This window comes from Epinephelus lanceolatus, chromosome 19, assembly GCF_041903045.1.
Source record: "Epinephelus lanceolatus isolate andai-2023 chromosome 19, ASM4190304v1, whole genome shotgun sequence".
In the NCBI taxonomy this organism is placed as follows: Eukaryota; Metazoa; Chordata; class Actinopteri; order Perciformes; family Serranidae; genus Epinephelus; species Epinephelus lanceolatus.
The window spans coordinates 13,979,137-13,997,966 of record NC_135752.1 but is presented as its reverse complement, the minus strand read 5'-3'; the positions used below and the strand labels follow the sequence as shown (position 1 = coordinate 13,997,966).

The following is an 18,830-nucleotide window of genomic DNA, read 5'->3' as shown; positions in this document are numbered from 1 at the left end:
ATTTTTATCAACTACACCAGATATGTTTGTTAAGAGATTAAACCTTCCTTGCACAACATGAGGCTAGCCTAGAAAAGCAGTAGAAAAATGTGGTCTTTGTGGTTGAAACTAAGAGCCAATCATCTCTTTGATAAGGCTACAGCCAGGCGTTTCCCATCATGCCCTGGGTCTTGCTGTTGATGGAGAGCAACCACGGTGCCTGGCCCTAAAAATTACGTCCACTTCAGTTTTGTCGGTTGTTGCCGACGTGTGTATGATGTCAGAGCAAGTTGGGATCAACTTGGACAGATATCTAACCTGCATGCATTGTGCTGCAACTGGTTGTGATCAATTCTGCGCAGGCCTAGCTCACGTTGAACAAGCCAATAAGAAGAGTTTCTCCTCATAGTAAGAAACTGAGCAATACATGCTGTCATGGTGGCAACAATATGCTGCCATAGTTCACCACTCCTGCATGTGCACACGCAAATTTATTGACAATTTTGGCTGAATATGATCTCTCTGTAACTCACTGTAAATGTCTCAGAGATTTGAAGTTAACTCAGTATTTCACAGTCTACGGCCATGCTAACTGCTCTGTAAAGCTTGGCACATCAGTGCTTTGTGCTAGATGCTAATGTCAGCATGCAACATTGTCTGATCAACAGTGCTACCACGTTGATATTTATCAGGTATAATGTTGACCATCTTAGTTTAGCATAATAGCACACTACATGCAGCTCCAAACAGCAGACAGACATACTCAAACAGCTGGTGAACATAGTGGAGCATTTAGCTGCTAAAGAGAGAGATGTTTGCCTCAGGAGTTGGTAGAGACCAAACTAGCCAAGTTAGCCAGGGGACCAGAAACACAACGCCATTGTCATATTACTGTAAAAGGTGATAATATGTCAATGTTGTGCTCTAAACTTGTTTCTGCTGCCCCCAAGTGGCTGCAATTAATTACTGAAAGTTTAAGTAAATGTCTTTTCGAAAGTCTTGTGTGTAAAACCTTAATCTGCCAAGTAACTATAGATAAATATATTTAATATTTAAATAAATGTAGCTGAATAAAATGTAGGCTACATTTCTCTCTGAAACGTACTGTAATAGGCTACAGGTGTAGTAGCATAAGCAAACTGTACTTAAGTGGAGTAGCTGTTTCTTTCCACCACAGATATACTGGATATCATATAAACATATATATTGTCTACTTTAGTCTGGACAAGTTTTCCCCTCTTTTTTCTCCAAAAACTGAGACAAACTGAAACAAACAAAAAAACATCGAGCGACAGAGTGACATTACAATCCCTAGAGCCAAAACAAAAGTAAAACATACCTTGAAGAATTCGTATAAACAACATGACTGATTAACTGAGTGCAGACCCATATTTTTGTTCCAAAATGAAGGATTACTCTACTCTCTGGAAATCATTACTATGTAAAGCATGGACCCCTGTAACATGAACTAATATTATAACTAAGATCTGTTGTGCAAACTTACCCTGATAAGTCAGGAACAGGCCCCAGGATCTGCACCTGCAGCTGGGGTGAAGCAGAGTGACGCACTGGTTGAAGGGGGGTTCCGGGTCACGCACTGCACTGAGAGCTTTGCTTTGCACGACTTGCAGCGACTTTGACGTCTGTGAAGAGTTGAAAGACGAGTGATGTTAGAATCATTGCATGTTTGTGGCTGTTGGAGACTGTGAGCGTGGTGAAGCAGCAGATGGAGGATAATGAAAGGAGGACAGACTCTATGAGGCTCCTGAACAGGCGGAGCAGTCTATCGGCTACAGAAGGGACCTTGAGTTTACAGATGACAAAGAGCTTCTGCTGGCAGAGTTTATAGGTGGTGTTCAGTTTATCATCAATTATATTTTGACAATGTTTGAAGCTCTCCACCATTTCAACTGTCCTGCTGGTGATTATAGTGGAGCTGTGTGAGGGTCAAGGCATGTTGGGAGAGCTAAAAAGCAGTTCTTGATTGTTTTAGAGTCTTTCAGGCACAGGCACAGCAGCTGTCTGCACACGCCTTGTGAGATGAAACTGAAATGAAAATGGTAATGGGCCACAATAGACTGTTGTTGCATTTCCTACACAGAATTTAAAAAAATACTAACTGTAATAGCCCTATTAGTTTTAATTTTCTATTTTACAGTTTAAGACCTGGAAATAAATCCATGTAGGCCACAGTTTGTACTGATATGATGATAAAGCATTTGCTGTATATTGTTGCTGCCTCATAAAAATAAATAAATAAATACATAAAATTAAAATTTGATTTGTAATTTTTTTTTGTGATAAACAGGTTTGTGTGTTTCTTTATGGGTGAGTAATGTTTTTTTGTTCCCAGGCTAAATATATCCCACTGGATTACCTGAAAAATGCAGTCTCGTAAAATTTGTATAGATGTTCATGGTCCCAAGAGGATGAACCAAATACTTTTTCTATTGCACCACCATGAGGACGACCTATGTAGCTTTGAGGGAAATGTCCTGACAATGACTGGATGGATTGTGATGAAATCTGATATAGATATTTATGTCCCTCTTAGGATGAATTGTAATGACTTCCTCTTACTTCTCATCTATGGCCATCATCTGGTCAAAGTTTTACTTTGTCCAATATTTTTGGTTAATGACCGAGGAGCAACCTCTTGGGTTGAAAAATGAAGGCAAAGCGGAAGTGCCAAAAAACTGCAGTTCTTTAAATGGCCACTTGAGGCTGGCTCCAAGAGCGAGTCAATCCCCACAGACCCCCATGTTAAAATGCCCAACTTTACAGAGGAAATAAACATGATTACAGCCTGGTACAAAAAAAAGACGGGGGAAAGAATTTTTATATAACTCACATATAACTTACATTTAAATAGAGCTTATTAAAGTTACGCACACTTAAGAGCGGGGCTGCTTGAATGACTGGCTGTCTTTGAGGTGCTGCTACAGTCTGAGTCACATCCACCCCTCACTCTTTTTACAGCTCACCCTCTTGTCCAAATATGGTCACTACTGGCTCCAAAAAACCAACATGGCAAGTCCACAAACCAATGGTTGACGTCACGGTAGCTACGTCCATAATTTTATACAGTCTATGTTTATGACCAAATACCTGCACAACTAATGACATCCCCATTAGTCTCTGCTCCACTTTGTGTTTAGTGCTAATTAGCACATGTGGGCATGGTAACGCTAAAATAAGATGGGTACCATGGTAGCCTATACCTTAATTAGCGCCCGAGCGCCGACCTGTGTGAATACTCTATTGAAACCGAAGGCATTATTATATTATTATCACTAACTAAATCCTAAGTAACTGAATTATACGTGTAGCATCATCATTTCAGATCTCTTCCTCTCCCTTTCTCTGGCCTTGTGTTGTCCACATGACTAAGTTACCATCCTCTTGAGGTGAGACCAGAAACTGTAATTATTACTTAGCATACTAATCCAAAAGCTCCATGCATATAACCAATCACGTCTTTTTCCCACAGTGCCCACAGAGGACACCACCAAAAGAACACCGCTAGTTTCACTGGCACTCATTAATCAGTCTCCTTGTCTAACCAGCTACAAAAAAGAGGGAATTTTAAGCAGATTCTTTAATGTACACTCAGATCAAGTCATCAATCACAGCGTAATACAAGGTTGTAGGATAGGGGACGTGCCTAATGGCAAGATCTAACTGTGGCCATTACCTGAAAAGGTTTTATTATTTTGCTATCTCAGTTTCAAGCATGATGGATGAACGAGGTGGCCAGTCATTTGCCGGACCTGACTACAGCTGGCATCTCTCTCTTTGATCTGTGCTGGGGCCCAGGACATTGTCAAAGATCTTAAGCTCCTTTGATGGATGAGGGAACTTTTCCTGCTTTGTTTCTGGGCCGAATAATGACTTTCTGTGTCCATCCTCTTGTCTAGAAACAAGGCTGGAGGTCAGAAGAGAAATGCTGCTTGGCAACATAATAAATGGGTGAGAAGATAGACTGTGAAAGCAGAGAGATTTCTGGCCGCTGCTATGCACCAGAAGGCACTAACAAAACATTACATCACTCATAATGTCTGGTCTTGTGGTCCAACTCAAATAAGTCTTGAGTAAGTGGTTTACATAAACCTTGTAAAGCAGTTGTAGTTAAATCAGTAAGGAGTTGTTTTACATGAAAGTTATAATTTTGATGCTGGTAGATAAAATTGCCTCAGGACAAGTTGGTTTCTCTCACCACCAGGTGGGGATGTTGTTCATAAAGTATCAGGGAAGGTTACATTACAATACACTTAGCAAATGATTAAAAAAAAGGAGAAAATATCCATTTCCCCCAAATGTTCATTTGACACTCTTTGATTCTGTGTCCACTGAATTGTTAATTATTGGTAAGTAATCAGAGTAAATGGGTAGACACATGATGTTGATGAGAGTATAGCGTGTGCATCCTTCTGTGTTATGCCTCTGTTTGCTTTTGGCTACATGAATGAAATCCAGCTCTGAGTCTGTGCGCTGCTGATGTCACCGATGCCAAGCGTCTTAAAGGAATGTCACAGAAATAGATGAATCATTGGGGCCATAGGGCTCATTCGATACAGACACAAACAGAGGAATCTGGAACACATCCTTGAGCTAATTAATTTAAGAAATAATTTAAATATAGCAAAGAGTTCTCACATATTCTCCAGGTATGTGGTGCTGATAAAGTGATGATGCAGCAGCAACCATGAACATCCTGATCTGCTCTAGTCCATTTCATTTGATGTTTTTAAAAGGCACACATCAAACGGTACTCTGCAGCCTATATGCGACTGCCAAAGATTAAAAGGGGAGTGCTTTTCAATATAAATAAATATTTTTTCTTTTAGATTTTTGGCAATAACCTTAATAAGTTGGCTTTAGAACTGCAGCCCATTAGAGAGATCTTTAATGAGGACACTTAGCATGGACGTCCCTGGACCAAAGAGGTGAAATCTTTATTTTGAATGATTCAGTTATTATTTATTTTTCAAAACAGGTTACAGTCTAATATTCATGATGTTCAGTATAGACTGTTCCCTACCCACAATAAATGTATGTAAGGGAGGATAAATAGATCTCTGTATGTCCCAGTGCAAGTGGGACAACAGGGATAGTAAAGGTTTACAAAAGCACGCACATCCAGACAATACATACCAGGTGCTGGACGGGGGAACATGTACAAGACGGAACGATAAAGTCTGCACACTAGTTAATGCTCCCATGAATGTTTTTTTAATTACCACTGAAGTGCCTCTCTTTTCCCATCTACAATGGGGATAGGACCCAGGAACCATGAGGCCTGTAAGGGTGACATAATCCAAACAAACAACAAACAAATCCAAAGGGGGACGACAGGAAATCCAAATTCCAAAAGATCAGGCAAGTAACAAGATCCAGATTTCATGTAACAGATAACTGGTGACAGAATAGGGTAGAAAGTGCATGGAAAGTTCAATGGTCCAGCAAGGAGTGAGTGGACAAGGGATGATTAAATATCTGCAGTGCTGAACAGGTGATTGGGGAAGGTTAGGTGACTGGGAGAGGAGGGAGAGGGGTTATTGCAAGGCAGGAGGGAGTGGCTGATGTGAGAGTGAGGTGACTGGGAGGAAAAGTCAGAGAGCATCTGTTGGACAGGAAGAGAATAGCAGTAGATGGGTCTGAGGAAGTTTCCTTTGCTTGATAACAGATCTGATTCCATGATTTTAATGAAATTTTGTATGTTCATAGTCCTCAGAGGATAATTTTCAGTGTTTTTGGTGACAACCTGACACAATTGCCCTTGAGCAACAATTTGGTCCATAACAAACTGAAACCATCTGGTTTCCTGCAGGGGTGTAACGATACATCGATCTGGATTGATATATTGATTCAGTGATCAACAATCCAATATCATCGATGCAAAGTGAAAACATTAATACATATTGTCATCTTTAAGATACACCTTTATTTTGAAGTTCCCATGGCAGACCTCCTTCCTAGACATTCAAATAGGGCTAGCAGCTTATAGCACCAAGCAGATAATGGTAACCAGAAAAAGATAATGAGGATATTTACAAATATAATCTCATATCAATCAAAGGCCCCCAAATTGAATCGAATCAAAATTGTATGGCAAACTCTGTGATAACAGTAAATATTGTATTGTAACCAAAAAAATGATATATCATATTGTGATTAAACTTGTGATTTACACCCCTAGTTTCCAGTTGAATATACCATCAGACCAGAACTTCTACGTCTATGCAAAAATAACAAAAATTGTTAATTGGCCTTTTCATTTAAAGGGACAGTCCACCCCAAAATTAAAGATACATATTTTTCCTCTTACCTTTAGTGCTGTTTATCAATCTAGATTGTTTTGGTGTGAGTTGCAGAGTGTTGGAGATATTGACCGTAGAGATGTCTGCCTTCTCTCAGATATAATTGAACTGGATGGCACTCAGCTTGTGGTGCTCAAAGCGCCATAAAAACTCAACAGCAATGTCTCTTTCCAGACATCATGACTTGGTTACTCAAGATAATCCACAGACCTTGTTGTGAGCAGTTTCATGTATGTATGTAGGCACTATTTTCTTTCTATCAAGCCACACCCACCAACCATAACATCACACAGAATTAGTGTCCTCCTCAGCTGAGCTGTAATCATGGACTGTAAAAATAATAGGCTGTAACGTTAGCTAGCTCAGTGGTGCTAAGTGAGCTAGCAGTAGATAAATTTTTCCTTTCACATGATGATATAGTTGCTGGATGTAGTTCAGTAAAGAGAAAATAGTTACTACATAAAACAATGAGCGACATGCTGTGTGGATTATCTTGAGTAACTGGGTCATAATTTCTGGAAAGAGACATTGCTGTTGAGTTTTTCCAAATGTGTGTTTTTTTGTGCTTTGAGCACCACAAGCTGAGTGCCATCTAGTTCAATTATATCTGAAAGAATGCAGACAGCTGATATCTCCAACATTCAACAACTCACACAAAAACAATCTAGATTGACAAATAGCACTACAGGTAAGAGGGAAAATATGTATTTTTGATTTTGGGGTTAACTGAGGTTAAAAATGAATCCACTACTTGCAAAATAAAAATGCTATGTTTGACTATTACTGCAAATCAATTAAGCAGACATTTATATTGGAAGAGTTGCTTCAGCTATTTACTCTGTCTTACAGGAATGTGAATGAGTCTGTACTTTAACACTGTACACTTACGATTAAGTCATATATGCAAAATAGTTAATCAAGCTTTTGGTTTGTATTCATCAAAAAGGTTTTTTATTTACGTGTGATTCTTTTTTGTTCTCCTAAAAAACAGTATAAATGTTTTATTTTAAAGGAATAGTGTGTGAGATTCAGTGACATCTAGTGGTGAGGATTGCAGATTGCAGCCAGCTGTAATTTTCCCCGGCTAGAATTTCTTCAGTGTTCATTGTTCAGGAGGTTTTTATTGGACACAAATTATCCGTAGAGGTCTTTTTCTCTCCAAAACAAATGGACCAGGTGATTAAAATCAGTAAGCTTCCTGCTGTCAATGCTGTCATTGCGGAGGGGACGCTAACTACAGTGACTGGCCCTATCTCTTGTTTGGTTTGACTGTTCTGGGCTACTGTAGAAACATAGCGGTGCAACATGTCGATCTCCATAAATGAGGACCTGCTCCCTATGTAGATATAAACGGCTCATTCCAAGGTAATTATTATAAACAAAATAAAGCATACTAATTATATCCCATTTCTGCCAATATATCCCCCTTAATCTACACACAGGACCTTTAATTATGCTGCTAAATAAGTGGTTATATTATCAGAAATATTGTAATATCAAGTTGCAAGACAAAGACACTGACATTTAGTAGCCTTAACTGTGGGATACATTCAGGCCAAGTTGTTGGTCAAGTTGTTACTGACAACACTGAGGTCATCTTCTTAGTATTTTGTCTGGAAAATGGTGAGTTATTGCTCAAAGGGGTTGATTCATCAAATAAGTGGAGCTGGTTACTGGCTGTGGTTTGTTCCTCCAGCAGGAGACTCCATTTATCTTCTGAGACAGTTATTTAGTTCATGATATAGGCAGGCACTCTGAACCAGTAACCCTTTGGAAACAATAAAATCCATGGATTAACAACATATTAACATCTGGAACTCATAACTCTGGACTTGATGACTTATTAGAAAGTGTGAAAGTATTTGTAATGAATGGCCAACATCTGTAACTGCTTTATTACCAAATCAAAAAGACAAACAGCAGCCAGAGGGAATCGTGAAATCCCAAATTATTTATTTAGGATCATTAAATTCACTAGTTTACACTCCATGAAGGGAGGATCTTTAAACAGAACTGACCTGACTTAAAGCTCTCAATAGATTATGTAAGATAATCAACAGTGAGAGAACATGTGCAGACTATGTGATATGAACATGGAACTTAAAGTGGTGTTTGTGTGTCTGTCCAAACTGCATAAAAATGTATTTGTAAGTATAAGTCAAAGTTTCTTATCATCTTGTGGGTAACTTTTAGAGAATTAGAAATTAATATTTTAAATTGAACAAAAACTGTTGGTCACTTCAGGGCACACACACACACACTGCTGTGTCACGCACCTTGTTGTCGGTGTGGCTTTTTACCTGCTGAGCTCTCGGCTAGTTCTGTTTACCTCTTCCCTCCTGACACGTGGGAAACGGAGGGGGGAGGAGGGGAGGATGGAGGGAGGGAGGGAGGGGAGGATTAGCGCAGCGTCGGTGCCTAGTGTCCTTTTTAGACTACAACAAACACAAGAGTGATTGAGAGAAAAGCGAACAAGGCAGAAACCCATTTGCACCTGCTCGTCCTCGTCGGCCAGTGTCAGCATCTCTCCGAGCTCTCCATCTCTCCGTCCATCCATCCAGACCCCGACGTCCAAGCATGTCTCTGTCCGGCTCGCAGACACCAGAGGACGGACTCTACGGTGAGTGATGGTGGTAAAGGGACCAGGCCGTTTGCTTCGCTGTTAGCATACCATAATATGTGTGTATTTACCTTTACAGCCGTGACGTAATGCTTCATGCACACATCTAGCCATCAAACAGCTAACCGAGATCAATATTAAAGCGGCTGTGTGTGTCTGTGTGTGTGTGTGTGTGTGTGTGTGTGCGCGCAGATCGGTTTAATTTCCCAATGCAAATATCAACAAAGTGTGTAAACAATGTGAGCAATGACCCCATTCATTCGATCAGTGTGTCTCCAGGTATGCTGTCATCAGTGCAGACATGATACCAACAGCATGTCAGGATGACAGCAGGTGTGAGAGGATGCCACAGAGAGAACAAGGCACTGCCAGTTTCATGGTTGGCATTGTTGTTGCCACTGACACCGTCATTGTGTAAACGGATTCCCTGACTCACCTGTTTGTATCTCTGTAAGCCAATTAAGATGTGGAGATTTCCTGACGCTTATAGCTCCACTGTGCTGTTTGCACATTGCCTGGCACATAGGATGCTGGGTAAAACAAGGGAAACAATGTAACAGGGAGCAGGACAGTAAGGGACTGTGTGACAAATTATAGGTGTATGAGCCTTGACTTTTTAAACGCAAAATAGGGTTATCAATTAGCCTAATACTGGAGTTTCTTATGTTGATATTTGGAGCACAATATCAACAATCAATCTCACTACAGATCCTGTAGATTATTATATTTATTTAAATTGTAATTAAGATACATAGGCCAATTTAAAGTTGTAAAATCAACTTGTCTTTGGTTGACAACTGTTATATAATGGTGACAATCTTTCTAAATTACCTCAGATCTATTCTGCTATTACTGTAAAACAATTTCTTTAATCAGCATGACATGCACACTGATACTGATATACTGTATCTGTACTAAGGTAGTATCGGCTGATTTATGTGGCCAATTTATCAACCTAGCTCTGATGTCGATATTTGTTTTGAACGACCCGCCTGGACTTAGAAACATTTGTAACACCCAGTTTAGTAGTGTCAATAGAACAATATTTTTATATACAGCCCAAATTCCACATTAGGCACAGAATTAGCAATTATCCCCCAAAATAACAAATTCATTGTATGTACAGAAAATTGCAGCTGCTGAGCCGGTATTACCACTAGTCAAGTTTCCACACAAATGTGGCGCAAATTTCCAGATAACATGCAAAAGAAAATGTGAAATATTGTGAGTGTCCATCTACTACTGCTGTTAGGATTGTTAGAAGTTGGGCACATTGAGATAAAATGTCTGGTGCCATTAAATTACCGAAGAAGGTACCTTTTTTTTTTTTTTTTGCAATAATTCAACTTTTTTTTTTCCAGCATCTGCACTCAGATATTTTTATGAGCAAATTAAAAATGTGTGTAAAAAAGCATGGATGGAAGTACACTTACAGTACGATGTTTGTATGACACAATGCACCTTTTTGGTCCATGGTGCACACAAAACACATTTTTTTGGGTTGCAACATTTTTGATGTAACTACTCAGTCTTCTCTTTTTTTCAGGAAACATGCAAGAAAAAGGTGAAGTGAAATGAAATATAAATACAGGCAAAACATACATAAAGACCCTCTCCTGCTCTCCCAAAACAATTTGCCTACTCTCCCTTCAGCTTAAAAAAAAACACATAACCCTCCCCCCTTTTTGTCCCCCATGTCCCTTTCAATTTCTGTACAGTCCTGAAACTGGAAACAGACATTCATAGCTCAGCAAATAAAAAAATGAGCCAGTTGTACCACAGTTCATTGAGGCTTTTAGTATCCAGCTCTTGTCCACATTACATAAAGCTGATTTGGCTGTGGCACAGATGAATGTGTACAGGATTGCACCATAGAAACTGATTTAGTGTTGCAGAATGGCGACAGATAGATAAGTAAGGCAACGAGGCAGTTGTTATGTCATAACTCTGCTCTGTAAAAAAAAAAAAAAAACTAGGGCAATGGCACAGTTTTCCCACTCAGCACCCCCCCCCCCCCCCCACTCCCCTCCCTCCAGCTCTGTGCCCACTCTTGTCTCTACCACCTCTGCTGCTGTTTGTGTGATTACGGAGTGTCAAAAACCCTGGTAAAGTGAGGATTAGAGCAATCAGATGAGAGGGAAGGACACTTTGGTAGTCAGATGAGGTGTTGATATTTTGTAAACGCTGCCTGTGTCACCGAGGGACGCAGACAGCATGACGAGAGAAACAAGGGGAGGAAGGGAGAGGGTGGATGGCTAATCTCTAACAGAAATAAGATCTTACGTAAGCAAGCATGCTGTCAGCCTGAGTTAGCCCTGCCCTACTGTTTGGCTGTGGGTGTGTGCACGCCATAGACACAGCTAAGCATGTGCGTGTGTGTACATGTGCAAATCTTTTCCCTGCTCATGCACCCAATGAACCAGTGCGTCCATTCATTCATGGGCTGTGTGTTTTCAGAGTTCATTGATAGGGAGAAACAGACTGTGTCTTTCACTGTTTGTCATGTCAGAACATCCGCAGTGCTGCTGATAAGTCACCATAATGTCAGTGCGCAGCAGCACACACCTGTCTACTCCACACCAAAGGATATTTTAAAAGGAAAATATTCGGCTTATATAGTTTAAATAGGTATGGCAATATTAGATTTGTCTTGACAAAAATATTAATTGTATGGCTGAAAAACTGTTCCCAGCATGCATCATTTTGAGCCACAGAATAGGATTGGTTGGTTATTTGGAGATAACAAAAGCTGCAGTGCTCAGTAATTTAAAGACAAGTAAAAAACAATTGAAATGAGTTGCTATCGCAAACAAAAGCACCAATAATTTAAACGTTAAAAATTAAAAAGGTGGGGAAAAAACAAACAAAATTCAATTAATCGCAAATTATTCAGAAACTGACATTAAAAGTAGGACTGTGTTCAAACTGAGAACGGACAAAATATTTCATCATTCAGAGACATTTTAATGCAGTCTGATTTATTTATAAAAACATTTCACACATCAGACACAATTCTTCACACATATGAAACAAAACTAACAAATTTTACTGTTTTTTAATCACAGTCTGGTCAGAATCATTGACACGGGCAGCAGCATTTTGTAACATAACATTATTTTATCATATTTATGTACAGTGTAAAGGATTTAGGGGAATATATATGCAGAAATTGAATATAATTAATTAAATATGTTTTGTTTAGTATACAATCACCTGAAAATAAGATTAGTTATGTTTTCGTTTCGTGAGCTGTTTATATCTACATAGGGAGTGGGTCCTCATCCACGGACTCCTCCATGTTGCACCACCATGTTTCTACGGTAGCCCAAAATGGACAAACCACACATTGGCTCCAGATTGGACCATTTATGTTTCTGAGTTGGCCACTGTACTTTGCAGCCCCTCTGTGACAAGCAGCATTGTAAAAACACAATTTTTTTGTAATGCAAAACCAATAAAACCCTTTTTTTTAACTGGTTTAAATCACTGAGTCCATTTGTTTTGGAAAGGAAGAGACCTCTGCAGATATCTCAGTTCCTGGTAAAAACCTCCTCAAAGTCTGAATCTTAAGTTATCAGAGAAAAAAGGTGAGCACACATGACCAGTTGCTGGGCTAGCGGCCCGTCTCCGACATGGCAAGCAGCGTCGGAGAAGTACTGATTTGTAACGTGAAACTGCTTTAATCTGCACCAGTTTAAATCACTGGGTTTGTTTGTTTTGGAGAGGAGGAGAGCTCTGTGGATAATTCGGCTCATGGTAAAAACCTGAACAATAAACACAGAAGGAACACTAACTGGGAGTTCATGCTTGGCACATGGGAGAAGTTTCAGCTGATTACAATCTGCATTCTTCACTGCTATATGCCACTAAATCCTACACACTGCTCCTTTTAAGAGGAACACCACTTAAATAAGAATTCCAATATGTTATTTAAATGGCGTAGGAAAATTCAATTATTATTTGTGATCATGAGCTACTCTGTCTCAAAGCCAGAAACCAGAGAAGTAAGTCTCAAACTTGTTGTCATAGAGTATAAAGTCTGGGGCTGCCCCATAGACTATAATTGGGACCCTGATTCTCTTTGTGTTCTTTTTTAAACCCATATGAGCTTTATGCTGTTGTAGTGTTCTCTATTCTCTGTGACAGATGTGTAGTGATAAGGGTTTTTTAGCATGCTTTGTAAATTTGACTCAATATAAACACTATATTTTAAGGCTATAGATTTGTTTACTTCCCTCACCATGTCTCCTGTCTGGCTCATTGCAGTCTAATATATGTGCACAAGGCCCCAGCATTGTCTGCTGCCTTGCTTACTGCCTGAGCATCATTACAAACTCTGCTGCTCTTATTGTTTCCTCATCAGGCTCCTGGGTCGAGCTGGAGGAGCTGATTGCAGCCGTGAGCCGCAGGGAGAGTCTGACAGGGCCACAGGACAGCATCTCCTCCGCCCTGCAGGGGGAGCTGGAGAGGATCCTTCTGGAGGCACAGCTGGAGTGTGAGAGGAGTAGAGACAGGTAATGGTGCCGTTTGTGTGTGTTTTATTTGTTGTGTTTTGTTTGGGGGGTTGAGCTGCACAGCGAGGTGTAAGAATAATTTGCACAGTAATGAGTTTCATTCTGTGCTCAGTGGAACTTTGCTTGTTTTTCACAACATGTGTTCACTTTCTCTGTTTGTTTTAACAGAAATGTAGAGTTGGTAAATTGCAGTCTGTCATATCTTGATACTAAACCCACATTTAAAATGTCTGTTTGTTGTCCGCAGTCCTCCGCAGGCGGGGACTCCACAGTCCACTGGTTCCCCAAGACCCACTAGTGAGCAGGACAGTGACTGTATCACCATACAGGTCAGATAACTTCATCCTTCTTTTTGTAATCTTTAATGCAAAACATAAATTTGAAAAATACACAGACATTTCATTTTGTTATTTTACATTATTGCTGACCATTCACCAAAGCACAGAGAGGCTTTTTATACTAATTTCATACTTTCCAGCCACTCATTTCCATTTATTTTAGCACCGTCTTAAATCAGCATGCAGAGCCATTAAACTTGCTTGAGATAGATCACCTATGTCATGGAAGTTGTTCTGTTTTATTGAACTGTATTAAAGCTGTCTTACTAAGAACGGTATGTTAGCGATTCCCTCCGAAGATTTACAAGGCATATGTTAAAGCTGGAAGAATATCAGGAGGATATCAGTTTCAGGCGCATACATGTGCTGAGATCTGCAGGTTAACGTCATTGTCTCTGTCCTGATTTTCTCGTCTCTGTCTACTCTCCTTCCTCTTGTTTTTCTACTGTTGCTCATCATCTGATCCCATATGCAGGAGGAAGCTGAGCGGCGGGTGGACACTGACTGGGTGTGGGACTGGTCCAGTAGACCCGAAAATATGCCCCCAAAGTAAGACTAGATCCTTTAGAGTGATTTAATATGTTTTCTTTTCTTTTTTATTATACTTTTTTTATTTATTTATTTTTCAAAAAATGTCCTCATCCCTATGTCGTTAAAATAGTTGTAGGTACTCTTGTTGAGAGTTAGACAGGAAGTTAATTTCTGTGAGCTGAAGGCAGCGTAGCTTAGCATAAAGATAAAAGCAGGGGAAAACAGCTAGCCTAGCTCTCTCTCAAGTTCAAAACATTGCTTACCAGCACCTCTAAAGCTCTTTAAATACACTTTGTATTTAGTTTGTTAAATCTATACAAAAAACAGAAATATAAAAACAACAATTTTGTGGTTTTGTGGGGAGTTTTGTGCTGTAACAGTAAATCTTGTCGTTAACATGAAGAATACTGGCCATTGTTCCAACGGCCCGAAATTCCAAAGCCTCGCTAGTCTGAAAAATGTACCATTGGACCGAAAGTCCACTTGTCCAACAACCTGTTGTCCCAGTTCTCCGAAAATACAGACTCCCTACAGTTAGACAATCCAAGTGCTAGAAAAAATGTTTGCATTATAAGTTTCTCTAAAACACAGATACATTACATTTGTCATTAAGACTGTGGTGAATACATGGTTGGTTTTAGACACAAAAAACACTTTGTTATGGTTAGGAAAATACTATGTTGGGCCCAAACACCTATCTTTGGTGGCACAAAAGTTGCTGGAAAAGCAGGGACGCTTCGGTGAGAAACACCCATTATCGGTGGCTCAAATACCACTGAAAAATGCTGCAAAGGGTGGCTCAAACGTTGCGGGAAACTGAAACTAACGACCTTTGTCTTTATTATGTTTGGCACTAGTTGAAAAATTAGCACAAATAAAAAATTGGGATCCAGTTGTTGTCTAGTGCGCGTCTTCAGTTTGACTTTGACTGCATGTTCCAGTGCTGTGTCTTAAATTATTTTTTATGGATTATACCTTTGAGTGTTGAGAAGCACATGAATCACTCTCATTTTTTATTTACACTGCCACACTTGACATTTAATCTCCTGCAATACAATAAGTCTATCTGACAGGTAGAAGCTCTTAATGGCCTCTCAGTACTGTGCTACCTTTCATGCATCCTCAGTCTTCTCTCTTGTGTTCTCATTATCTCTGTTTATTTTTCTGTCTTCCCTCTCCTTGCGTCTCTCATCCCTCTACTTTCTATGCAGAGAATTTGTGTTTCAGCACCCGAAGCAGCAGGGCTCCCTCAGCGTGAGGAAGACGGAGGTGATGAAGAGAGGAATCTTCTCCTCCGATGTTCTCCTCATCCTTGTTCCCTCTCTGCTGGCTTCACACCTGCTCACACTTGGAGTCGGGTGAGACACAGACACATACTTAAAGAAATACCTCACCCTTCAAATTGCCATTTGTATATCAATTACTCACCCTGTGTTTTGCTGATTTTGTGGAAATTTCTTTTGTTTTTCTTGCATGCCTCCACGGTGAATGAAGAGTCCAAAAACGGAGAAAAATCCCGATGTATTGAGGTCATAATGTTTGACAACAAAACAATATAAAAAATCTATTTACAACCTCTTACAAAACTTGTGCAGTATAACCAAAGTCTCATTTATCCAGTCGTATGCTCAGAACTTCCCAAACAGACAGACCTTTACTCTCTCCTCTCTCAAAGCCAGACTCCATTGACAAAACCAGTAATTTTACTTCACTGAACACAGGAGCTGCTGGTCTACCACTGCCTCGATTGGAAGCTGTTTGTGTTACTGTTTGACTTTGCTGCATCCAAACTAATGCAATAAAGTAACACAGTAACACAAACAGTCTAACTGATTGAGGCAGCAGTAGACCAGCAGCTCCTGTGTTCAGTGAGTTAAAATTGCTGTTTTTGTCAGTGGAGTCTGGCTTTGAAGAGAGCATAGATAAGTTTCACTTCATGGTACACTTCCTCGTTGGAAAGTTCTTTCTATTTGGGAAGTACTGAGAAAAGAGTGGCTGAGTAAGACTTGGATTATACTGCACGAGTTGTGTGACAGTTTGTAAATGTATGTTTTGATGTGGTTTTGCTGATGTTAAATGTGGACCCTTTTTACTTCAATTCATCAAGAAATTTCTCTGTTTTTTGGATTCTTCGTTCACCATGGAGGCATGCAAGAAAAACAATGCTGTCTTTGTAAATTCAACATGACATTGGGATGGATAATTGATATAGAAATAGTTATTTAGGTGGGTGAAGTATTCCTTTAAAATCAACAACAAATCCAAAGCTTGACAGGCCTGTTGAGGCAAGCTACAGTTGCTAAGCTATGATTGGACAACTGCAGTTGAGGGTGGGGTTTAACAAATTACAAACTACTACTTTCTCTTTTTTTAGGATCTACATAGGAAAGCGATTGGCTGCTTCCACAACTAGCACGCTGTGACGTCGGCCGTAGCCCAGTGCCCCATTCGCTAACAGTCTGTCCAATAAGGTCAGACTGTTACTGCACTAATTTGCCTCCTTCTTTCTCCTTCGTCATTGGGCAACCTTAGGACCCTGCCTGTCTGTACCTCTGTCTCTCTGTTCATCTGTCTACCCAGCAGCACTCTGCCAGTCTGTCTCTCTGTCAGTCTGCGCATGTCGTAGGGCCCTGAGAGCGGACGGATGCCGACCAATGAGTCAGACTGAGGTCACTTTTACTCCCCCGGAGAGTAACACTGATCTCAACCAGCTAAAGCATAATCAGAGAGGAGAGATTGCCCAGATACAAGAGAAAGGAGCGAAAGAGAGTTTTACCCAGCTAGAACAATAAATCCCTTTGATAGGAGGAGATGAAAACGGTTATTTGGGAACAGTGTGTTCAGATGAAATGAGAAAGATAATATGTTGTAGCCTTTCGCCCAACCTTTGAAAAAGCAAAATGTCTGTCATTTGTCAAAAGTAATGACCCTCTGTAACACTGAGCTGCTGAAAGTGGTTCTTGGGTTTTTTCTGCTCTGATGGTGTATCTAATGTAGAGAGTTTTAGTTGGCTGAGTGAATGTAGAAGTGGCTCTGGTTGTGCTTTTTGTCCCGTAAACCAATTAAATATTTGACGTCCGACAAAGACAATCATGATCCCATTAAACTTCACTCCTCAAAACCTTAATGTGCCTCTTGGGTCTTTTATTCTTCTCCTCCAGTCTCATCTTGGCAGTGTTTGTCGAACACATGTTCGTCTGGTTTAATAAATGCAGGGAAAGTGAAGCCGGCAAAGCACCAAGGTTTGCTTAATTAAGCCTAGACCAGTGATTAATACTGTGCGTAGACAATGTATTTTTATTTTTTTGTCTGGAGATTATTTGTATCACACAGACAACTTAGAGGAAAAACTTTGACTGTGTTGTTGACAACCTGCAAATGAACCACAACATCTGTTTAAAATTTATGCCCTTTCCCATATGGGGTAAATCACTGAAAATCACTCCGTTGATTCCTCCTGATAAGCTCTTTGATGTCTGTTTCACTATTCTTTTTTTATACCTGATCTCTACCAGCGATGTCTCTTCCTCTTGCAGAAATGTTATGACATCACACCAGCCTGTCTCTTTCCATCTGCCTTTGTCATTCCTTACCTCACGTAAGGATTTTCTTTCTCTTTTTTTTAACAAGCTCCTGCTTTGACCAGTCAAGGATTTGACATTTTATTGCTTTCCCATAAACCAGAAAGCTGTTTCCTCTTAACATCTCATGAAAATAGCTGGCCTGGATCTAGAACGGATGGTCTGAGAAACACACTGGTTATTTGCCATGCTGCCTTGAACGTAAACGCACCCATTTGTTGTCCGGCTCGACCAAACCCAACAAGTTTATCAGCCATTAGCGGAGTGTTTGATGTGAGAGGTCCTGCTGAGCTCGTTAAGCTACTTCTAGACACACCAAGCTGACGATGCAACAACAAGCCTGCATTGGCAGAGCACAAAAGCACCTGGTTTCCATTCACACGTTACACACCCACATGCAAACTATGCCTAGTTACTAGTACATGTTTTGGCAACACTTTTACACAACAAGGAGCAACAGTAAGTACTGTGTCGGTGGGCGAAATATTTATATGTGCTTAGGAATTGCCCATTCGTCATCCTCGACTGCCATTAATCTCATTACGTCTTGCAATGTTGAAAATAAAGTTCCAGTAAAATAGTTAATTGCAGTATATTACGACGTCTGTCTTTCATAGTTTTGGACAGTTTTCCAATTGGTAACATTAACATTTTCAACATTCCCATGCACACAAAAAAAACCATGTTATTACCCATTTAGTCCGTTATACATTTGAATTTCTTTAACAAAAGCTATGACGAAAAATATTCCTGGATGACCTTTTTTCACAACAAACACTAAACAACACATACCTTTTAAAACAAAAACTATGATGAAACACAACCACCCAAAAAGTGGATTAGGCTGCTTGACATATGCAGCATCTTGCATTTTAGTAACTAAAAGCAGCGGTGTGTAGGATTTGGGGCATCTACTGGCAGAAATGCATTTTCATTAGTGTACAATC

At 40.0% G+C, this 18,830-nt stretch overlaps 1 protein-coding gene across 1 annotated transcript; it reads left to right on the top strand.

The window, feature by feature from the left end:
* The first annotated feature begins 8,657 nt into the window (after window positions 1-8,657).
* LOC117269395 (BCL2/adenovirus E1B 19 kDa protein-interacting protein 3) lies at window positions 8,658-17,429 on the top strand. The gene is made up of 6 exons (XM_033646378.2): window positions 8,658-8,919; window positions 13,283-13,433; window positions 13,681-13,762; window positions 14,247-14,320; window positions 15,514-15,660; window positions 16,677-17,429. Exons 1-6 carry the CDS (start codon window positions 8,877-8,879, stop codon window positions 16,723-16,725), a joined length of 546 nt encoding a protein of 181 aa, XP_033502269.1. The 5' UTR covers window positions 8,658-8,876; the 3' UTR covers window positions 16,726-17,429.
* Window positions 17,430-18,830: the final 1,401 nt, after the last annotated feature.

Coding starts and splice junctions, on each gene's coding strand:
- LOC117269395 (XM_033646378.2), top strand. CDS start 8,877: ATGTCTCTGTCCGGCTCGCAGACACCAGAGGACGGACTCTACG. Junction 13,434..13,680: donor TGTGAGAGGAGTAGAGACAG/GTAATGGTGCCG, acceptor TGTTGTCCGCAG/TCCTCCGCAGGCGGGGACTC. Junction 15,661..16,676: donor CTGCTCACACTTGGAGTCGG/GTGAGACACAGA, acceptor CTCTTTTTTTAG/GATCTACATAGGAAAGCGAT.